General features: G+C 42.7%; 1 protein-coding gene across 3 annotated transcripts in view; it reads right to left on the reverse strand.

Moving 5' to 3' along the window:
• The window catches only part of AFG2A (AFG2 AAA ATPase homolog A), a 436735-nt gene that overhangs the window by 35033 nt on the left and 379622 nt on the right, over positions 1-22080 (reverse strand). For 2 of the 3 annotated variants that reach the window (XM_056563833.1, XM_056563838.1), the window contains one exon: positions 15957-16121. In XM_056563833.1, the coding sequence (XP_056419808.1) occupies positions 15957-16121 (165 nt within the window). Of the gene's footprint in view, positions 1-15956; positions 16122-22080 lie in introns of those variants that run through there. The other variant, XM_056563848.1, reaches the window with a different exon arrangement.

The raw sequence follows: 22080 nt of genomic DNA on the forward strand, positions 1-22080 counted from the left end.
AAACTCAGGATTCATACTGAAGCACCGTACTTGGCCTGTCTTTGGTTACATAGATGAAACATAAAAAAAAATCATAGTAATATAGTTTTATTTGCTAGTAACCTGATTAAACCTGTTTGCAACGAACACCTCAGTTTCCATAACTTTTATTTTTACATGAGGCATAAAAGTCATCCAATACCTTACTACAGTCCCCATTTGAACATCCGCCCTTTATTTTCATGATCACGCCCCAAAAATATATTGCTACCTGGATAGCTGCTTCAAACATTAAGACATTTTTTCCTTTTAGGATGACACCCCTGATTAAGATGCCGTTCCCGTGAGCCAAGTTATGTTGTGTATAACTGTTGTGGTACATACACATACCAGCAGAAGTGAAACCAGCCAAACACTAAAAGAAGAGACCAACCACAAGATGCAGAATTTCACACAAAGTTAGGAGGTGGATTAAGAATATTTAATAAGGACAGGAAAAGCATAAATACACAAGGCTTGTCAACTATTGTACAACAAGCATGGTCTATTTATTGAAATAAAAAAAGAAAGCTTCACTGGCAGCCAAGGCACGTCTACCCTCTGATTAATCAACAGCAGACTGATCTTTTCTATCACACCGCAGACCAAGACAATGTGCCAAGATCCAAAAACAAATCCTCAACCTCAACTCCACGCCAAGGACAGAAAACATATAAAAAGAGCAAAACACAACATCAGCCTCATTGTTCTAGGCAATGTACTGGTGACTGTGTTTCCCATAGTTACTAATATTATTATTGGGATCTGTTTACTTGCCATTATGGGGCCCATACAGCCTATTATTTTTGACACCAGGAACAGTACAGTTTGCCGTGCTATGCTTGCTTTCATAAACACAAGAAACCAAACAGATCCTATTAAATTCAATGGAGTCTGTCAAGATTTGACAGTATCCATTCGAAAACAGATCCATCAAAGCTATAATAGGCTTCATTATATGTAAGACATGACAATGGGATGGAGAGAGACTTAATAATTCCGAGATTTAATAATTTCCTATTCTACGGTTTAATCCATAAGTGATCTCGCAGAAGAGAATGGCAGCTAGAGAAATATTAAAATCCCTGTGGCTTTGCTGAAATTCTATTGGCACATCCAGGTTGTTTTGTTACATTTTATAACCCATATCTTATTGACAGCCTATAGGATGCCATAAAAGAATGTTAAAATAAAATGTTAAGTATGTTAAAATATTCGCAAAGTTACAAGAAATGTTAACTTCTCCAAGCTATATATTAAAGTGAATTTTAGGTATTCCTGCCAGTAGATATGCACTTTAACCTCCATGTACTTACAGCTGCATCCACCCATCCATTTCCACACAAATCCAATATACAGTAATCATATGTAGAAGAAGTACATATAGCAATATTCAAAACACAGATGATGTAACAAATCATTTTTAACCCCCCAAAAAATATATGCATAATATATATACAGGCTCTACCCACAGCCCTAGGCTATGCAAATCTGTCGGCTGAAAATGAATACATCCTCTCGCAATCCTGCTCTATTTAAAATTAAGATAAAGAACTGGATGATCATTGTGATCCTCTGTGATTTACTACCAAAAGGGAGAAAAAGACATACATCATAAAAGGTGCACACCTCTTTATTAAATAACATAACACAAATGTGCAAGATATACAAAGATTGGGGGGGGGGGGGGGTGATGATATGTTAAATGATCTAGATGCTCTAGTCCCTAGATATATATATATATATATATATATATATATATATATATATATATATATATAAAACCTATTATTTTATATGGGTAGAGGCACATACAATAGATCGTTCACATTAAAGGAGTTATCCGGGAAAATACTTTTTTTTTATAGATCAACTGGCTCCAGAAAGTTAAACAGATTTGTAAATTACTTCTATTAAAAAATCTTAATCCTTTCAGTACTTATGAGCTTCTGAAGTTAAGGTTGTTCTTTTCTGTCTAAGTGCTCTCTGATGACACGTGTCTCGGGAACCACCCAGTTTAGAAGCAAATCCCCATAGCAAACCTCTTCTAAACTGTGCGGTTCCCAAGACAAGTGTCATCAGAGAGGAATTAGACAGAAAAGAACAACCTTAACTTCAGAAGCTCATAAGTACTGAAAGGATTAAGATTTTTTAATAGAAATAATTTACAAATCCGTTTAACTTTCTGGAGCCAGTTGATATATATAAAAAAAGTTTTTTTCCTTGATAACCCCTTTAAGTTTCAAATAATAACATTCATTCCCAATGAGTACAACCCTACCCCAATACATGGATGGAAGAAATATGTCAAGCCTTCACAACAGGTTTGAATTGAGATCCAAAGACCAGACATTGTTGTTGTTTACACCCCTAAGAAGTTGCCCACAGGCAACAGAACGCATGGGGTTTCGTTGGGGCACCTGTCAGGGTGTAATATTTTTTGCTTTTCACTGGCTGGTCCTCAGTTTAAACCTGATGTGAAGGCTTGGCATATTTCCTCGATTCATGTATTGGGGTAGGATTGTACACTTGGGAATTCATGTTGTTATTTCAGACTTATTGTTAACAATTTATTGTATGTGCCTCCCTTTACCCATATATGAGAATTGGTATTATATATCATGGGGCCATAGCATTATAACTTATCATTAGGACAGGTGACTTGGTGAAGGAGTCCATGGGCCTCCCTAGTTGTGGAGATGGTTCAGTTAAAACCTTTTTAACTGTTTTAATCTTTGTAGGTCTTGCACATTTGTGTTATGTTATTTCACCCCTTAAGGACCGGGCCATTTTTAATTTTTGCACTTTCGTTATTTCCTCCTCACCTTCTAAAAATCACAAATTTTACTTTGTAATGACATCAATCATTTCACCACAAAATCTACAGCGAAACCAGAAAAAAATATTTGTGGGGTAAAAATTTTTTTTTTAAATGCCATTTTGTAACTTTTGCGGGCTTCCAATTCTACGCAGTGACAAAAAATAAGCAATTTTGGACTTACATAAACACCATTGACTATGCAGTTTAATTAACATTATATGTTTATAGTTAGGACATTTGCGCACGCGGCAATACCACATATGTTTATTTTTATTATGTTTACATATTTTTTATATGGAATTTGAGAAAAGGGGGGATTCAAACTTTTAATATGGAAGGGGTTAATGGATGTTTTTTTAAACTTTTTATTCAACTTTTTATTTTTTTTTACACTCTTATTTCCCTTAGGGGACTTTTAGGAGGAATCAGTTGATTCCACAAACAGATCAATGTAGTTCCATAGAACCACATTGATCTGTGTGCTCTGCGCTCAATTGATAAACCCTGGTTTAGCCAGGCTCTATCAGTCACAGAGCCAGAACCAGTGCTGGAGGAGAGGTAAGCCCCCCCGGCTACCTCCACAGTGGATCGGGTGGTGACTTTGACAGCGGCGATCTAAAGGGTTAATAGCCGGCCGCAGTGATTGCTGCAAGTCGTCTATTAACGGCAGCCCCCAGCTACAAGCTACAGCAAAACTACTTAGCAAAACTACTTAGCAAAACTACTTTATATGAAATGTTCCTGTCTTCATGGCCTTAATATTTAAACTCAGAGGTCACATATCTCACATTATTTTGAACATTCTGCAGTTAAAACTTCCAACAAAAAAGATGAAAATACAATAGAATATTATTGATTCATATGAAATGGACTGTGAGGGAATCTGCTGAAAAGTTTTTAGTCTTCAAACAGCTGCCCAGACACAGATTTCTTTACATGGATCCAAGTAATGAAATAGCCAAGCATGGGAGATGGGGAGTATGAACATATAGCTATGGTATTTGAATGGTTGATTAAGTAACAAAGACTAAATAAAGCCACAGGAAGGAAGCAATGAAACAGCTGGGAAAGTTGAACAGGATGAAAAGGAGTATAGGTCTTGTGATCATGAATGAATGTTTACACAAAGCACAGTGGAGAAGCTGAAAAGGTCATTAGTAACAAGCAGAAATGCAAAAGAACAGCGCAAATGGTCTTTTGTGATGTCACTCTCCTGCATTTGTGTGAGGATATTGAACTGCTGCAATTTTTTGGCCAAGGAGGACTCATCTGAAAAGGAGCAAGTTCCAATGATAAAGGAAGAGTGTAGCTGTAGACTACATGTACCCTAAAAATGTCACTGTCATTTAAAAACCTGTTGATTTGATTGACCAGAGTCTGAGTGCTGAGACACCCACTGATCGCTAGAACAAATAGGGAGAAGCACTCAGCTAAGCTCTTCTCTACCCAAGTCATGTCAAAAGTTTTTTTTTTTTTTTTTTTTTGAATGACAGTAAGACTTTAAAAGGGGTACTTCAGTGGAAACATTTTTTTAAATCAACTGGTGCCACAAAGTTAAACAGATTTGTAAATGACTTCTATTAAAAAATCTTTACTCTTCCAGTGCTTTTTAGCAGCTGTATGCTACGTATGCTAAAGAGGAAATTATTTTCTTTTTGAATTTCTTTTTTGTCTTGTCCACAGTGCTCTCTGCTGACACCTCTGTCCGTGTCAGGAACTGTCCAGAGCAGCATAGATTTGCAACAGGGATTTTCTCCTGCTCTGGGCAGTACCTCATACGGGCATCAGGTGTCAGCAGAGAGCACTGTGGACAACGCAAAAAAGAAATTCCATAAGAAAAGAATTTCCTCTGTAGCATACAGCTGCTAAAAAGGACTGGAGGGGTAAAAATTTTTTAATAGAAGTCATTTCCAAATCTGTTTAACTTTCTGGCACCAGTTGATTTAAAAAAAAAAAAAAGAAGGGGCGTGGTCTGGACGCTGACAGGAATGGCCGCTTGTTGATCCAGCTCCTTCTCCGTTGGCCTGTAATTTGCTGCTAAACCATCCCAGTGACCCTCCTCTACCATGGGGAGGAATTCCTGACAGGCTAAACACCCCTCAGCATCAACCCGGCTGCCCTCCCCTGCCCCGGGCGGCATCCGGAGGTACTTACAGGAGCCTCCGGCTTCTGCACCCTCATCGCTGGCCGCCATTGCTGGGCCTGCTCTGGGATTGCGCTCCCGGTCCGGCAGCTGTCCTTCACTGCAGACCGCTGCCACCGCTGCCTGCCCTCCACTGCTGTCCGTGCCTCCGGGACTGCTGCCTGCCTCTACTGCTATTGCTGGGTCCGGGGCCTTGCATACTCTGTCCCCGTGCCGTGCTGGTGTGCGCACGCAAGAGCCGGGACCTGCTGCTGCCTTCTCAGAGGATGCTGTGCAGACGGAGCTTGTGGTGAGTCACGGCCCCCTGCCGCGCTCTGCTGCTCCTGTTTCTGCTGCCCCTGCAAACAGTTTCTCCGGCCCCTGGGTCAGTGGCTTGGCCTTCTGGATCCCCATCAGTGACGGACTGGGCTGTTTCCCCACCCCAGTGCTAAGCTGCTCCACACTGCCTGACCTCCCCCTCACCTGTGCCTCCTTCCTAATAAAGGTGCTGGACTCCACTCCTCTACACTGCCCCCACGTAGTGGCCCTGCTCCTGTGGGTCATATTGAGCTCTCACCTGCTCCCCTGGACCCCCTGGCTGCCTGCTACATACCGCCTCCTATCTCCTAGCCCTTGCCGCAGAGGAGCAAGCTGCATACCATGCTGTCGCCGGACATCTCCAACATGTCTCCGCGGGGGGGCACCCGCTCTCCCTCTGGGGGGCCCTCCGTGTCAATGCCGGTTTCCAACTCTTGGGATGCCCTTTCTGAGATGGATGTCCCCTGCTCGGGCTTGCCTTTGCCCTCCTCATCTTTTGCTGACCTGAGTCGGCTTATTTCCTGAATTCCTTATAAGGATGACTTCCATGCACTAGTTGATGAAGTTAAGGAGGCTTGCAGGGCTGAGATTGCAGATATGCGTCGGGATATCCAACATGTCTCCGACCGAGTAGAGGACTTGGAAGATGCCCATGATGCTAACAGGGGCTATATTGCTCAACTCCATTCTACAACCGCCTCCCAATGGGACATTCTATGTGATCTTAATGCTCATGTTAAAGACTTGGACAATCGTGGGAGGCGAAATAACATCAGGGTCTCGGGGTTGCCGGAAGCTACCCAGGATGAGGATTTACCAGCTACCTTGGAAGCCATCTTCAACCTCATACTTGGTGAACCATCCTCTCACAAGATCAAGTTGGACAGGGCTCACAGGGCTCTCCATCCTAAGTCTGCCTCAGGAGCTCCATGGGATGTAATTTGCTGTGTGCATGACTTCCAACTTAAAGAAGCTATCATGTCCAAGGCGCGCTCCTCGAGGAATTTCGATTTTGACGGGGCCCTCATTCAGCTTTACCAAGACTTGTCGTGGCTGACCCTCCGGAAGAGACGTTTGCTTCAGCCTCTCCTTGCCGTCCTCCGCTCCCATCAGGTGCCTTACAGATGGACTTTTCCGTTTGGGTTGCATGCCTGTAGGGATGGACGCTCTGCGGTTCTACGTACCTACTCGGACCATCCGGACTTCTGCTCCACGTTGAACCTGCCAACTCCCCAGTTGATGGACTGGGACCTGATGTCGCCCCCCCCCCCCTCCCCCTTCTGTGTGGTAGGCTGTCCAACCCCGACGTGCTGGTTCCCAGAAGAAGTCGGCCTCTCCGTGGGCCACGGGGGGTCCTCCCACAGCTCTCCCCTAACTTGATGAGAGTGGCCTTGGGTTTTTTACTGTGATGTGCCTCTCCTAGGCCTGCTCTGATTCCTTTGCTTCCCTGGCTGCTGGGGATCCTTCCCCTCCCTTCACTGTTGGCGCTCTTAGATTTATTATTGTATGCTGTTGTTTACTCTGTTATTGCATTTTTTGGTCACTGATGGTTTTAGCCTTTATGCTTTGTTTTGCTATGGCCTCGGAGTGGGGTCTTGGTCTTCTTTACGGCACTCTATTGGTGGTGTCTCCCATTTCCCCCCTTGAGGTCATGGCAATAGTGTGCCCATGCTTGGGTCTAGGGTCCACTGTTGTGGTCTTGACCTCCGCATTGGCTTCTCAGTCAAGGGTTCCTTTTTTTGCTATTTGTTGTTTTATTTCTTGTTGTCTTGTTGGTCTGTGTCCCTCCCCTTATGTTCTTTCCTACCCCTTCTCCTTCCTTTTTTCTTTGCTACAGGTTTCTTCTCTTGGCGAATTGATCCTGGGATGCCGAGCCCGCTAATGCCTCTCCACTGTTCTACACTGATCCCTCTGGTCGCTTTTGTGAGTATGAATCCCTATAGGCTATTCCTTTCGCCTTTCAATCCACCATGGTTAAGTGCATTTCTTAGAATTTTAAGGGGCTTAATTCCCCTACTAAACAGCGCTTGTTGCAGAGGGAGCTCATTGGGCTTCAAGCGGACATAGTTTTCCTTCAGGAGACGCACTTTGACTGTTCTGGATCTTTCCAATTCCTTCAACACCTCTACCCACAGGTATACTCAGCTGTCTCTGATAGGAAAGTTGCTGGGGTTGCTATATTGGTCTCTAGGACTTGCCCCCTCCAGGTTACCTCTACCCATCTAGATCTTCAGGGGCGTTATGTGATGGTGGAGGGTGTCCTGGGTGGTGTCTCGCTGTTGCTCTGTAATGTATATGCCCCTAATACCTCTTAGATCCACTTTCTGTGTACAATTGTTGCTAAGTTGCATAAATACCCTTCCTCTGCTTGGTTGCTTGGGGGGGGGATTTCAATCTCATCTTTTCTCCTTCTCTGGATCATCACTCACTGACTGATGCTCCTACATCCCCCTCCCAATTGCGCTTAGCGTCGCTTTTTCGACGATTTATCAGGGCGTCTTAGTTGTATGACTTGTGGCGTATAAATCATCCAATGGAGAGCTCTTTTAGCTTCTACTCGATCCCCCATAAATTGCATACGCGTATTGATAACTTTTTTTGGCAATTTGCCTATGGTGCGCATGCTTTCAGATGCCTCCCTTGATCCTATCTCCTGGTCGGATCACTGTTCTGTCCTTCCTTTCCTCACCTTCCTCTCTTTGATCTTGCCACTGGCGATTGAATGATTCTATCCTCAAATCGCTTCCCGGGACTATTCACTGACTATTTCGCTACCAATGAGGGCTCAGTCTCTTCCCAGGCTGTCCTCTGGGAGGCACATAAAGCTGTGGTCAGAGGGCATTGTATTGCCCTTGGCGCTAAACTTAAACGTGATGCTGAGACTCGCTCCAGGGAACTCCGCGCGGAGATTACTCGCCTGGAGGCTCTCTTGCTGTCTGCACCTTCTTTGAAGACTCTACGGAGCTTGGTAGCCGCGCAGGCCCTGTTGGGTGACCTGGCTCTTCATAAGGTTGAACGTCAGTTGCTATTTGCTAAACAACGTTTTTATGAGACGGCAATAAAGCTCATACTATGTTAGCCAGGCGCCTGTGGGACCGAGCGGTTGCTCAATTCCATTCTGCTTTAAAGGATTCTTCTGGGGTTCTCCATTACTATCCCGCTACTATTTCTTGCCTTTTTGTGGACTATTATATGAAACTTTACTCTCTACCCTCCAAATTGCCGTCTGATCTGGTGGAGCGGGCTGCTGCCCTTGAATCTTATCTCTCGTGTTGTGGCCTACCTTCACTGACGGGGGCCGATCGGGGTGTCTTGAATACACCTATAACAGGAGGAACTCCTTGAGGTGCTTAAGTCTCTACCTGCAGGTCGTTCCCCCGGCCCAGATGGCTTCACATACCTCTATTATAAAACTTTCTCCTCCACCCTTGTCCCTAAGCTTGTTCCACTCTTTAACTCCTTCATGGGGCATGAACCGATCCCACAGTCTTTTTTGCACTCTCTTATCACTCTGATACCCAAGCCGGGTAAAGACCCTCACGATTGTTCTAGTTACCATCCTATTGCCCTTCTCAATTCCGACTTGAAATTATTTTCCAAGGTGTTGGCGACCAGACTCTTCTCTTTTCTCCCCTCCCTCATTCACAAGGATCAAGTTGGGTTTATCCCATGCCGCCGGGGGGGGGGACAACACCAGGAGGGTAATAGATCTCGTTGGCTTAGTCAATCGAAGGTCTGAGCAAGCGCTACTCCTTAGTTTGGACGCCGAGAAGGCTTTTGATAGACTGGGATGGCCTTTCCTTTTTGCTACCCTTCAGAAATTTGTGATCACGGGTAATTTTTTAACTGTATTGATGGGCCTATACTCCTCTCCCACTGCCTCTCTTAAGCTTCCTCGTGCTCCTTCTCCTGTTTTTCCCGTCTAATGGAACCTGTCAGGGATGCCGGCTGTCCCCTCTGGTTTATGCATTGTGTATTGAGCCCCTGGCTATGATCAGGGGGGACCCGGACATTACTGGTGTTTCTTTACATGATAAGGACTTTAAGATATGCCTGTTTGCTGATGATGCTCTTCTTACCCTCACACGTCTTCTAATTTCCCTTCCTAATCTGTACAACACTCTACATGCTTATGGGGAGGTCTCAGGGTATAAAGTTAATCTCTCTAAATCAGAAGCTCTTCCGTTAAATCTTCCCTCATCTCTTTCTAACCAGCTACACTCTAACTACTCTTTTCGGTGGTCTTCCTCTGCTATTAGATATTTGGGGGTTCATATTACTTCTCACTACTCCTCCCTTTATTCTACTAACTATCTCCCTCTCTTCCGGGACATCCGGGCCCTGTTAGATAAGTGGCGCTCGCAGTATATTTATTTTTTTGGCCGTATTGCGGCAGTGAAAATGACTACCCTCCCGAAATTGCTCTATTTTTTCGAGACATTGCCGGTGTGGGTTCCGCTATCTGCCCTACGCGCCTTTCAGTTGGCTACTTTTCGTTTCATATGGGACGGGAAGAGGCATCGGCTCCCGATGTCGGTTATGATTGTTAGTCGGGAGTTGGGAGGTTTAGCTGTCCCGGATGTAGTTAAATACTATTGGGCTGCATACCTGCGGCATCTTGCGGCTTGGTCCTCCTATCATGCTTACAGCCGCTGGATGCAAATTGAACGACTCTGGCTAGCACCTTATCCTCCTAATGCTCTTCTGTGGTCCCCTCCGGCACCAACTACTATTCTATCTCCTTTCCTGGGCCCAATGGCTTTCTCAAAGTATGTCTGGGGCTACTGCTCTCTGAAGTTTCGTTTGTCCTCTTTTCCTTCTCTTCTTATATCCTTTCTCTACCACCCTGACTTTCCTTCTGGTCTGACATCTGTGATGGTACGGGAATGGGGGTCTTGGGGGCTTTTTTGTTGGGCTGATGTTGTGGATCCTCTTAAGTGTTCTCTCTTGCCGTTTGAGCAGTTGATGTCTCGCTGGGATCTCCCTTTGTCTGAACGCTTCCATTACCTGCAATTGCTGTATTTTATGTCAACTGTGATGGGCTCCACGTCGGTCTCTTTGCCGACTGGATTTGAAAGACTTTGCAGGAGTGGACCTCAGACGAGGGGCCTCCTCTCTGACATTTACTCTCTCCTCCTCCAACCTCCTGAGGGTGTTCCGGTGTCGCATAATTATATGAGGCGCTGGGAGACCGCTCTTGATACTACTATCTCCCTCCCTCAATGGAAGGTTATCTGGGAAAGGGCTTCTAAGGCCTCTATTTGTACTACCTATAAAGAAACCCAGTACAAGCTGCTTATGGGTTGGTATCACACTCCGGAGTTGTTGAATAGATTGAACCCTGCTATCCCTCCTCAGTGCTGGCGCTGTGGGGTGGGTCTGGGTACAGTAGAGCATATATTCTGGTCGTGTCCTCTCATAGGGTCATACTGGACAATGGTACAAGGACTGGCTCGTGAGGCTTTGGGAGTGTTAGTTCCTCTAGACCCGCTGGTCTATCTTCTTCACCTTTCTTACCCTGTCCTGGCTAAGAAACCTTTTAAGCTATTTATGCATATGGTGTTGGCTGCTAAAACCCTTATTGCTAGGTGTTGGAAGAAACCTCTTCCTCCCTCGGAGTCTGACCTACTCACTCGGATCCGTGAGATCCGGTCATTGGAGTTCCTTACGGCCTCCTTGAATAACACTGTCCCTTCATTCCTATTGGTCTGGGAGCCCTGGGATCGCTTCTCCGATAGACAGCCGCCTTGACTTTTTCCTCTCTCTTCCTTCTTTTTCCTTCTTTCCCTCCCTTCCTTTTCCTCCCTTCCCTCTTCCCTTTTGTGGTTGGTTGTGTCTGTCTTTTGTGTTGTCTGTCTGTTAACTCCACTCCACCCCCTCCCTTGTTTTTGGCTTGCCAAGCCTTTTCAGTTATGTCAACTGGCGGTGGATTATTTGATTACCCTGACAACTTTCTAGTTATTGATTGCTGGGCGGTTGTTTCATGGCTGCCTAGGGCTTGATCCAATTGCCTGCCTGCCTGTTTATGCTTCATATCTTGTGGATTGATTTGGGGCCTTGGCCTCTGCAATGTTCTTTTTGTGTTATATTCTTGTCTGGATTTATTCACATGTAAAATCTTTAATAAAAATTACAGTTTAAAAAAAAGTACCCCGGAGTACCCCTTTAAGATCAGAAATGTCAGCTAGCTGGTAAAATTATCAATTTGGCTGCGAGTTAGAATCAGTACAAAATAGGCAATGTGATGGGCATGCAGTGAGGGTACTCTAAATTGATGCAGGTATACTAAATATGTTATCTCTAGGAAGCAGTCTAAAGATGGCCATACACTTAGGACTTCAATTAGCCAGAATGCAGCTTAAAGGGGTACTCCGCTGCCCAGCATTTGGAACACAATTTTCCGAATGCTTAGAGCCCAGCGCCGGGAGCTTGTGATGTCATCGCCTGCCCCCTCGTGATGTCACGCCCCGCCCCCTCAATACAAGCCTATGGGAGCCGTCACGCCCCCTCCCATAGACTTCCATTGAGGGGGCGGGGCGTGACATCCCGAGGGGATGGGGCTATGATGTCCCAAGCTGCCGGAGCGGGCTCTAAGCATTCGGAACATTTTGTTCCAAACGCTGAGCAGCGAAGTACCCCTTTAACAATTATCAGTAGCATCATTTGTACAAATGATTCCAACAGCAACATATCAGACTAAACTGGCAAATCTGGAAGAGCTTTAAAAACGACCTTGCACATTAAAGGAAGTGATCATCCAAATTCGTCCGATTGTGCCATACACTTCTTATTTCTGTGACGTGACCACAGTCGAAAAAATGCACCCTGGCAGATCACATTTCTGGCAGATAAAAGTCTGTGTATGTTGGAAACCTAATACTTCAGAGCAAACATTTCTCAACTTTCTCTCCAAATGCTCTACATTGAAAGAAAACCATGAACATCTCTGCTTTCTGAACTCTGAATGTGTGCCCATGAATTTACCAGACTGTGCTGTACTACATTTTTACTGCATGCACATGTTGTATAGAACAGATGGAGGAATCTGCAAAGTGTTTTAGCCTGGGAGGATAGGAGGTGAGAAAGTCATAAAGGGCAGAGAGACAGAACATGGAAGGATTATACAACATCTCCTAACAATACAAAGATAGGATCGCATAGGAAATATGAAGCCCCCCAGGCAAAGGAACAAATATGCAGCTGTTAATCATTTCATTACTCTTGTCACGCAACTTGTGAGTGATTTCTTTGCTGTCTGTAATCCAATGGCATGGTTTGCTCAAGTCAATCAGCCAAGGTGCATACCATGAACATAAAGGAATACAATGCAACAATGTACCTGTATTTCTCAGTAATGAAACAGATCTAATTCAGTGCTAGAGCAGGTTTAGATGTGAGAAACAAAAAAGAATGAACGGATTAACGTACAAAAAAATATTAGTAAAGTTTTGACACTTTAACAGAGGAGTAACTTGAAGCTTCTGGGCTTGGTTTTCACCATCATAGAAAGGATTCTTTACTGTTAGGGCAGTAAGACTATGAAACTTTCTGTTCATGGATTAGTCAATAGCCTAATGTGTACTTGCATTATGTAGCAACACAGACATAGAACACAGAGGCAATTCTGTACCATAATTATTAATGATATCATTTCAAGCATGTTTTCTTGCAGTATAAGGAACATTTTTGTCACTGCAATAACAAAAAAGAAGAAATTGTAGAACTTGTCATCCACACAGTTATTGCATACAGGATTATATGCATGGATTAGCTTTATTGCTTATATGACACGACAAAAAACACAGTTACTTCCTATATCCACACTGAAAAAGAGATAGAATGATCCTTCTGTGATCAAATACAAAGCCTGTTTGGAATTTTGCTAAACAAAGACGTGAAGTGGAATGTTCGGGGAGCTGTGGATGGGTCCCCCACACAAACAAAACATTCATAAGTAAAACATGGAAGGCTGGACATTCAGCACAATGCACAAACACTACACTCATAGGCCGGCATTTATCATTGTAGGTGTAAGTGAAGCATTTTTCTACACCTTTTTTTGTGTGCTGATAATGTGTAGGAGCACCAAATGTATTAAATGGTCGCAGAGAATTTTATAAGTTTTGTGCAGGTCACATTTTCTGAAATTTCTCTCGTCACTTACACTAAAAAGCTAAGCTAAGTCTGGGCTGGTGTAGAGACGTTTGTGGCTTTGCGCCTTTTTTGCGCCTTTTCACAAAAAGGCGCAGTTCATAAAAGCTTTCCATAGTATGTGTATTGCCAAAATCAGCAGAAATGTGTAAACCAAAAGGTGCAAATAAGCCCTGCTTGCAACCCTTTTTGTGCCTTTTCTAGACACAAAAACCAGTCTAAAGACAATGATAAATGTCAGCCATAGTGCCTTCCATCAGATGCGAGAACTGCTGATTTTGTCAGCTGCCGAGATTAATGGATTTGGAACATGCACAACAGAAACAATGCTTTCACCGACTATGAATGGCCACCATCCAATACATATACACTTCTGCAAAGTGCAAACAGAGAGAGCGATCTGAAAGACACCATGTTAGTGCAAATCAACACAAATCTGGGACCAATTGTATTAATATGTTGCCCTATGGAATGTAACATGGCTTCCAAACACATCCAAATAGCTGGCATGCCAACAAAGTCTGAGTCAAGACAGCACACGGTGTTCTAGAGGATGCTAGTGTTATTGCTATAAACATCTTTCCTGGATTTGCCTTTAGCTAATTGTAGTAAAGGATAAGCTGTCTGCCAATTTACGTAAGGTTTGAAACCCAAACCTGTCTGAACAAATTTACATACAAACACCTGTAGGATAATAAACACGCTAATAAGCAGGGTAAAGTGGCATTGTCTATCTGAGCCGACTGACGTGGTCCACAGTGGCCCTTAGGTGCATAGTTGGTACTAATCCACAGGTTCCTATCATGTTGCAGTAACACAATATTGCCTTGACTTTTACTGTTACATTCAGGATAATGATCATGGGTAAAACTAATGTAACCTTTTCTTCTTTCTTATTCAGAACTGCATTCCTAAATCTGCTGGTCTAACAGTAAAATGCCCAACAGCACAGTAAAGAAGTGGAGATCAGACTAGTGTATGAGACCTGGTATAAATATGTCATCTCTTTAAATGTACCGCACTGAGTAGAGACACATATACTGCAGTCTAAAAGTGTAAAAAGAAGAATGCTTCTCCTAAAATGTCTCCTGCATCACCTATCTAATAGTCCTCTTGCTCCTTGCTATCGATTAGTTAAAAAAAAATGTTACAGACACCCCAAAGTTGGAAGCCATTGGTGCCATCATGCCCTTCCTGGATACCAGAAAGAGGTTGCATCGTACACTGTAAACCATAAAACCCCTGCTTGTATGGATTGCCGTATATACTTGAGTATAAGATGACTCGAATATAAGCCGAGGCCCCTAATTTCACCCCAAAAACACAGGAAAAAGTTATTGACTTGACTATAAGCCTAGGGTGGGAAATACATCATCCCCCCTTTCATCATCCAGACCCCCCGTCATTAACACCCCCTCATCATCACCCTGTCATTTTCACCCCCACCACATCACCCTGTCATCATCCAGATCCCCGTCATCATTCCCCCCCCTTCAACATCACCGCCTGTCAATCCCTTCAATTCAGTGGTCTTCAACCTGCGGACCTCCAGATGTTGCAAAAATAAAACTCCCAGCATGCCCGGACAGCCATCGGCTATCCGGGCATGCTGAGAGTTGTAGTTTTGAAACATCTGGAGGTCCGCAGGTTGAAGACCACTGCGGCCTTCGTCATCATCCAGACCCCCCCCTTTAGTTTTCTACTCACCTCCCCTCGTTGGTAAGGAAGGGTGAGCTGGTCCGGGCCATCTATGCTGCAGGGACCATCCGGGCTGTCCATTTTCACCGGGAGGCCCTCTTCTCCGCTCCGGGCCCGGCCCCGTACTAGTGACGTTGCCTTGACGACGACGCACAGGGACGCTCATGCACAGGTACTTCTGCTACGCACGGATGTCCCTGTGTGTCGTCGTCAAAGCAACGTCACTAGTCCGGGGCCCGGAGCGGAGAAGAGGGCCTCCCGGTGAAAATGGACAGCCCGGAACGACTAATCCTCCCCCCCGGACGGTCCCTGCAGCATAGATGTCCCGGACCAGCTCACCCTTCCTTCCCACCGAGGGGAGGTGAGTAGAAAACTAAAAGGGGGGGGTCTGGATGATGATGAAGGCCGCATTGGTCTTCAACCTGCGGACCTCCAGATGTTTCAAAACTACAACTCCCAGCATGCCCGGACAGCCGATGGCTGTCCGGGCATGCTGGGACTTGCAGTTTTGCAACATCTGGAGGTCCACAAGTTGAAGACCACTGAGAAGGGATTGACAGGCGGAGAAATCACTCGAGTATAAGCCGAGGGGGGCGTTTTCAGCACGAAAAATCGTGCTGAAAAACTCGGCTTATACTTGAGTATATACGGTACCCTTAATTATTATACAACCATTCTGAATGCAGATTTAGAAGAGAATGTACTACAGTATATGAAAGGCCCTCAGTACAAGTGTTATCGAAATGTATTCACAAACACACTGTATAAACTGCAAAACAATGCTCTAAATTGTATATGTAAATCTTTGTCTATTGTGTCCATGCTTACCTCTGCTCCAGAATACTTCTTAGTATTGAACACAAGATGATCTAGATTAACCTCTTTATCAATAGGCATGCTCTGGAAACGGAGTCTAAATATTTCCCGACGCGTGGCAGCATCAGGCAATGGCACATAAATGATTCTGTCTATTCGTCCTGGACGCATAAGAGCCTGAAACAGACAGAAGTAGCAAAAACATGTATAATTGATCTTTTTATGTACGCTATATATGCATTTATATACAAATTATATTTATTTTATATATTGGCAATTTAAATATAAGGCACGACATACTTCATCATGTGCACAACTACTAAATACGTGTAAATATACTATGGGTCTTCTGTAACCAGCTTAGAAATTCTGGTTACTATACATTGTTCTGCTGTTTGCTACATAAGGTTCCATTAACAGACATAAATGAAGAACAAATGTTATTGCATGATATATTAATGAAGCCATCCAGCAATGTTGTCTCAGTATACTAAATAAACTAAAATGCCATGATTCTGCTGTTGGTCCATGTAGGCCATGTCATACGAGATGACCCCCTACAATTTAAACCAACAGCGGCTTCTGGTTGGGGGTTTAATTACAGAAAGGAAACTATTACCATAGCTGATCAGTGCAGGGTAACATTACATAGAAGCGAGAAGGCACCAGAAATTAAACAAAGATGTGAAAAGCACATTGATATTGCATATTAATCCAGGGGTTGCTCGTTGCTAGATTTAGAGTCAGGAAGGAATTTTTCTCCCTAAAATTAGGAAAAGTGGCTTCTACCTAATGGGATTTTTTTGTTTTTTTGGGATCAGCACTACAGGGTAACAGGCTGATCTTTCTTTACATACATGTCTTTTTGAGCCAAACTATGTAACTATATCTGCAAATTACTAGGCCCAAAACAGGCCTCTGATCTCTCCCTGCTTTTAATACTATTAATAAGTTCTTTCTACTAACATCATAGTGGTTGCAATTGTGGTACTTGCTATTATTACTTGATCCAGACCACCACCACTTACCAAACTATGCCTCCATCACTTAAAAACTATATTGTTCTGTTATAGATATTTTCTTTTGCTATCTCCTAACATTTTAATACATTATAACAATATAATTTATAATGCTGTAATGTATGCGCCAGTTAGGACCATTCACAGTCAACTTAGAAATTCCACTGGCCATATACCCAAGATTATATACAATGCCCTTCCCTACACGTTTCAGTCCACCAATGTCGGTGGCCTCATCGGGGGGCCTTTTGCAAAATGCAAAAAAACGCCAAAAGGATTTAAAAATGCCAAACTGAAAAACGCCAAGTGGAAAAGACATTTTGCGTTGCCCTACTGACTTGCAGCTAACATCTGGCCGCAGCATTTTTTCACTGAAAAAAAACGCTATGAGGCAGATTTGGCGTTTTTTGGGGCATTTTTGCCAAAAAAAAAACAAGTGGAAACTTAGCCTCAAAGCCACACAAAACAGGCTCTGGGCCTAGACTGAATGAATAAATGCCAATATTGGACCTAGCAAATGAAAATATATGCCATTATACGATCACAAGAGCTTATATGAAAGTAAGTAGTTAATGCTTGAGCACATAATTATGATCATAATGCATGAAAACGTGAAGCTAGATTCACATGGGTTTCTGTATGTAATGATTTTAACACATATCATCTACACTTTGTGACAACAATTCACATGAAAATTGAGCCACAGTGTGGATTTTAAACCTACAGCACGTGAAACTTATGTTGTAGATGCACAGCAGATTTATTGCAGATTTATTCCACTGATTTTAATGGAGAAGTCAGAATCTGCAAGGGGATGTTATTGTGTATTGTGCTGCAGAAAGACTGCCTTTATTCTTCTCACAATTTACATAATCTGCACTATTTCCATCTAGTGGGCATTTATTTGACTACTTTTAATTTCCAGGAGAATCCAACTAAAACTGTTGTGCACAATATTTTATACTATGAAAATATATATCTTGTATAAATGTATGCTGTATATATGGTTTCTTTTTTTCTAATTTCTACCTGGCAGTAATATTGTCCTAGAATTACTTACATATTGTTTGTCATCCTACTGAGTAATGAACCATCCTCTCACACTAGCTATAAGGGTATTGTTTGTTTGCTCAATATCATAATAAAGTTGTAGTGGGTTATTTTTGTATACTAATTTTAGTTTACTTTCATATCTTGTCCTGCTTTGACTTGTTTTTTTTTTTACATTTATACTTATTTATGTTGAATTACAAATTTCACTACAAATGGTAAGTAGTACCATCTGTCAGTTGAACATCAGTAAGTACAAGTCATTGGTTTACCAAGCTGACTTATTTATGATTTAAAGGGAGAAAAAAAGTGCAGAACAAATCTATTTGATTTTCAGAACTGTAAAAATGATTCTGCTGGTTACTAATGGAAATGGGTGACAATCTTGATAGCCACACCTCAAACAAGTCACGAGATAAACAGTATAGAAAGAGTACAACTATGTAAATTAGGCATGCTGGGTGATTTCCGCTCTGCAGCCTACAGAAATGTAAATGCTGCAGTGATCATTGGTAAATAAATGCTTTAAAAAGAATCTCCAGCCAACTTCCCATCAAAGATGGGACAAGGTTTCACGGTCCAAAAGGTCTTGTGGCTGTTGCATGCCCCTTCTGTTAAATATCAGTGAATGACATAATAAATGATGAGACGGCAGCTCTACATGAATACAAAGGGCCATGTAGGAAATTTACTACTAGGCTACATAAGCTAAATTCTGAAGGATTCATTGATGCGTGACCCTGAACAATCAAATCACGTCCATTTTTCTAAAACAAACAAACTACAGAGACATTTCTAGTAACAGTTGTGTTCCAGGTGCCCCCCCCCCCCCCCCCTCCGTAATAGAAGTTCCCATCAATCAGAAATATTGCATGCTTGCCTTGGGCTGGTGGCCAATAAGAGTTTTCCCAGCTTCATCGTGTCAGTGAAAGTCATGCAGAAAAATGGAAGGAAAAAGGCTTCCTTCCTGTAACACACCAATATAGCTAACACCCTTCCTGATGATTCTTTATAAAGGCTGTTATGCTGGAAACTATAGCCTATGACCTTTTATAACTCTTTTTAACTATGCAATAAATAACCTGAATGCACCAAGCAACTGAAGATGTTTGTCCTTGCTCCTGACTGTTTCCATCACAGACTGTTTGTATTGGCCAAGACTGAAATTAGAGCATCCTCAGAGTGCACTCATTCCCAGGGACACCTACATATTTCTGCTATGCTAAAATTCAGAATATGTTCTGACAGGTCTAAGAGGCTGCTGTCTCAGGTTTCAGTAAGATTCGCTCTGCTAGTATTAATACAAACAGTTTGCACTCCCTTTCACAGAGGGCTCTTCACATGCAGGCTGAAGTCAGCCCTCCGCCTTTGAACTCATTTTCTACATCGTAAAACATCGCTAAACTTTTCTGGATTCCTTTGTCAGGCTCATCTAACAGATTTTCTTCTCAGAGGTGAATGGAGATGCCCTTGGGGGCTGTTGGCATGCACATCTATATCCTTTCCCTATGTTTCTGACATCACATGTGTAATATTGCTGAACATAAAGAACAAAGGCGCCTTAGACTAAAAGATGGTATTCAAGCAGGTAAAAGCCATTCTTGTGTACTTAGTTCAGCAGAAGTGACCTCATCATTTACTCATTCTGTACTGAGTGTACCCTTAAACATGGCACCAACCCTGGAAGTGAGCACATCTGACATGCCAACTCCAAAAAAAAAAAGTGTTTTGTTCAATCTATCAATCCACATTTTGTCTTCACACAAAGAGACCTTTCAGCACATGCAAAACAACAGTTTACTACAAACATTGCATGGTTATCAAACCTCTCCTAACGGAGTCCTCCATATGGTCCAGTTCTACACTGTCAGATGGGTTAAAAAGCAATGATGGATTAGAATACTTATTATGTTGAAGGCAAACCCTCCAGGAGTAGAGTAGAAATGTTCCGTAGCATAGTAAAATGTGCTGTTATTTTTGTACGCACAGTCCATATTGTTAATAGTAATATAGCCTTCTTGATAGCATAAAAAAAAAGAATGATAAGAAACACATTATGGAAAGTCCGCCCACATGTCAGTGTGCCAAGGAACTTCCAGGGGAATCTGGCAAAGAAGTGCCATTTGTCAATGGGACGGGCTTATGTTCATGGGAAATTTATCTGGACATAAGAACCTATTCTGGCAGATTTTCAATTATGTGGATCCACTGTGGAAATTCAGAAAGGAAATTGTTGAATTTCCATAGTGTGAACGTAACCTAAGTGATCCTCCATTCTGTCAGTTTACATAAAGGGTTGCCTGGTCATGTTGCTATTACATAACCTGGGCCCATGACAATCCTCTTATCTCCTAAATGGCTAATGGTTATTCCAACAAACTAAAAGTTTTTATATCTGGTGCATTACAGTAAAAAAGCAACATTATTCACCTTCCCCGATTCCCCACAGCAGCCGTTCTGGCCTAAATCACTAACTGAGGCATGTCCCCATTGCAGTCAATGATTGGTTGACTATATTATGCTGATTTCACACTATGTATTGAAACTACCAGGTGTATATCTCTGACCTATATATATGCTAGATGCCACTTGGCATCTGTCATACATTAAAATGTACTGCATGTGGATCTAGCTGAACTATTCCATCCTGCAAATCCTGATGGATAGTACCTAAATGATGGCCAAAATTACAACTTTGTTTTGCCTCCATCAAGTAATGGGGGGTCTTTGGATACATTTAACATATGTGTTGTGACCTTTCCCTGCAAAAAAAAAAAAAAAAGTGTAAAATCAGCCTAAGGTTCAACAAATTAATCATTTCTCACTGCTTAAAGAGGTGCTCCGCTGCTGGACATCTTATCCCCTATCCAAAGGATAAGATGTCTGATTGGGGGGGTCCCACTGCTGAGGCCCCACGATCTCCTGCAGCACCCGCATTCTAAACAAACGCTGGGTTACGGCAACAGTGGCTGTGATGTCATGGCGACGCCCCTCGTGACGTCACAACACCCCCCTCCCGTCCCATAGTCATGAATGGAGGGGGCATGTCGTGATGTCGTGAGGGGCGTGGCTGTGACATCAAGATCACGACCACCTACTCCAGGTGTTCTAAACAAAATGTTTAGAACCCTGGAGCATGGGAATACCCCTTGAAATATTAAAAGGCAATGAAAATCCTATCGCACAAAACCAGCCGAACCTAGCTTACTTTACACATCACAGTCTTTATTCTATGGTGTAATCTCATATGCAGTGGCCTTCTATGTAATCTTAAATATACATTTTAATTGTAGCACTAAATGAAAAATCCCAAACTTTGTCAGTCTCCTATAACATACATAAACTATTTCCCCATGTAGAAAACTAACCACAACACTTACAGTTATACCAATACAATTCAAGAAAACTACTTGTGGCTTATGTTACAGTGATAGAAACTAATTCCTCAACGAGATTGAACCCTAGGGCTTCGCTAGTCAGAAGCATCTGCCATTTGTTAGTTTGTTAGACTGATGTTTAGCCACAATGGAAACCAAGTTCTTGCCAAGTGGTTGAGCACTAACAAGTCTCTTTTGGCCAAATGTAGACAGAAGATTGTGTTAAGTAAAAGGGAAATCCCCTAGCTATCTACTGGGCTCTAACACATCTGTCTATTACATTAACCCTATTCTCTTGTGTATAGCTCGAATAATCCATATTGAGTGTTCTGTGAATTTTAGCATCCCACAGATGGTTTGTAAAACTTGATAATATTATCACAGGGTCCACTATTTACTTTGAATTATGTTCCATTTAAATGAGATTGTATCCATATTTCATGTATTATCACTGCCTCTATAATCCCACCCAGTACCCATAAGTAGCCAGTAGCTACAGAGGATCAGGAATACTGTATAAAGAAGAACAAGACTTCATATACTTAAAGTGGAACTCCGTTGGGAAAAAAATGTTTTCAAATCAACTGGTGTCAGAAAGTTAAACAGATTTGTAAATTACTTCTATTTAAAAATTGTAATCCTTCAAGTACTTATCAGCTGCTGGATACTACAGATACACTACAGAGACAT

The sequence above is a fragment of the Hyla sarda genome, chromosome 1, assembly GCF_029499605.1.
Source record: "Hyla sarda isolate aHylSar1 chromosome 1, aHylSar1.hap1, whole genome shotgun sequence".
Taxonomy (NCBI): domain Eukaryota; kingdom Metazoa; phylum Chordata; class Amphibia; order Anura; family Hylidae; genus Hyla; species Hyla sarda.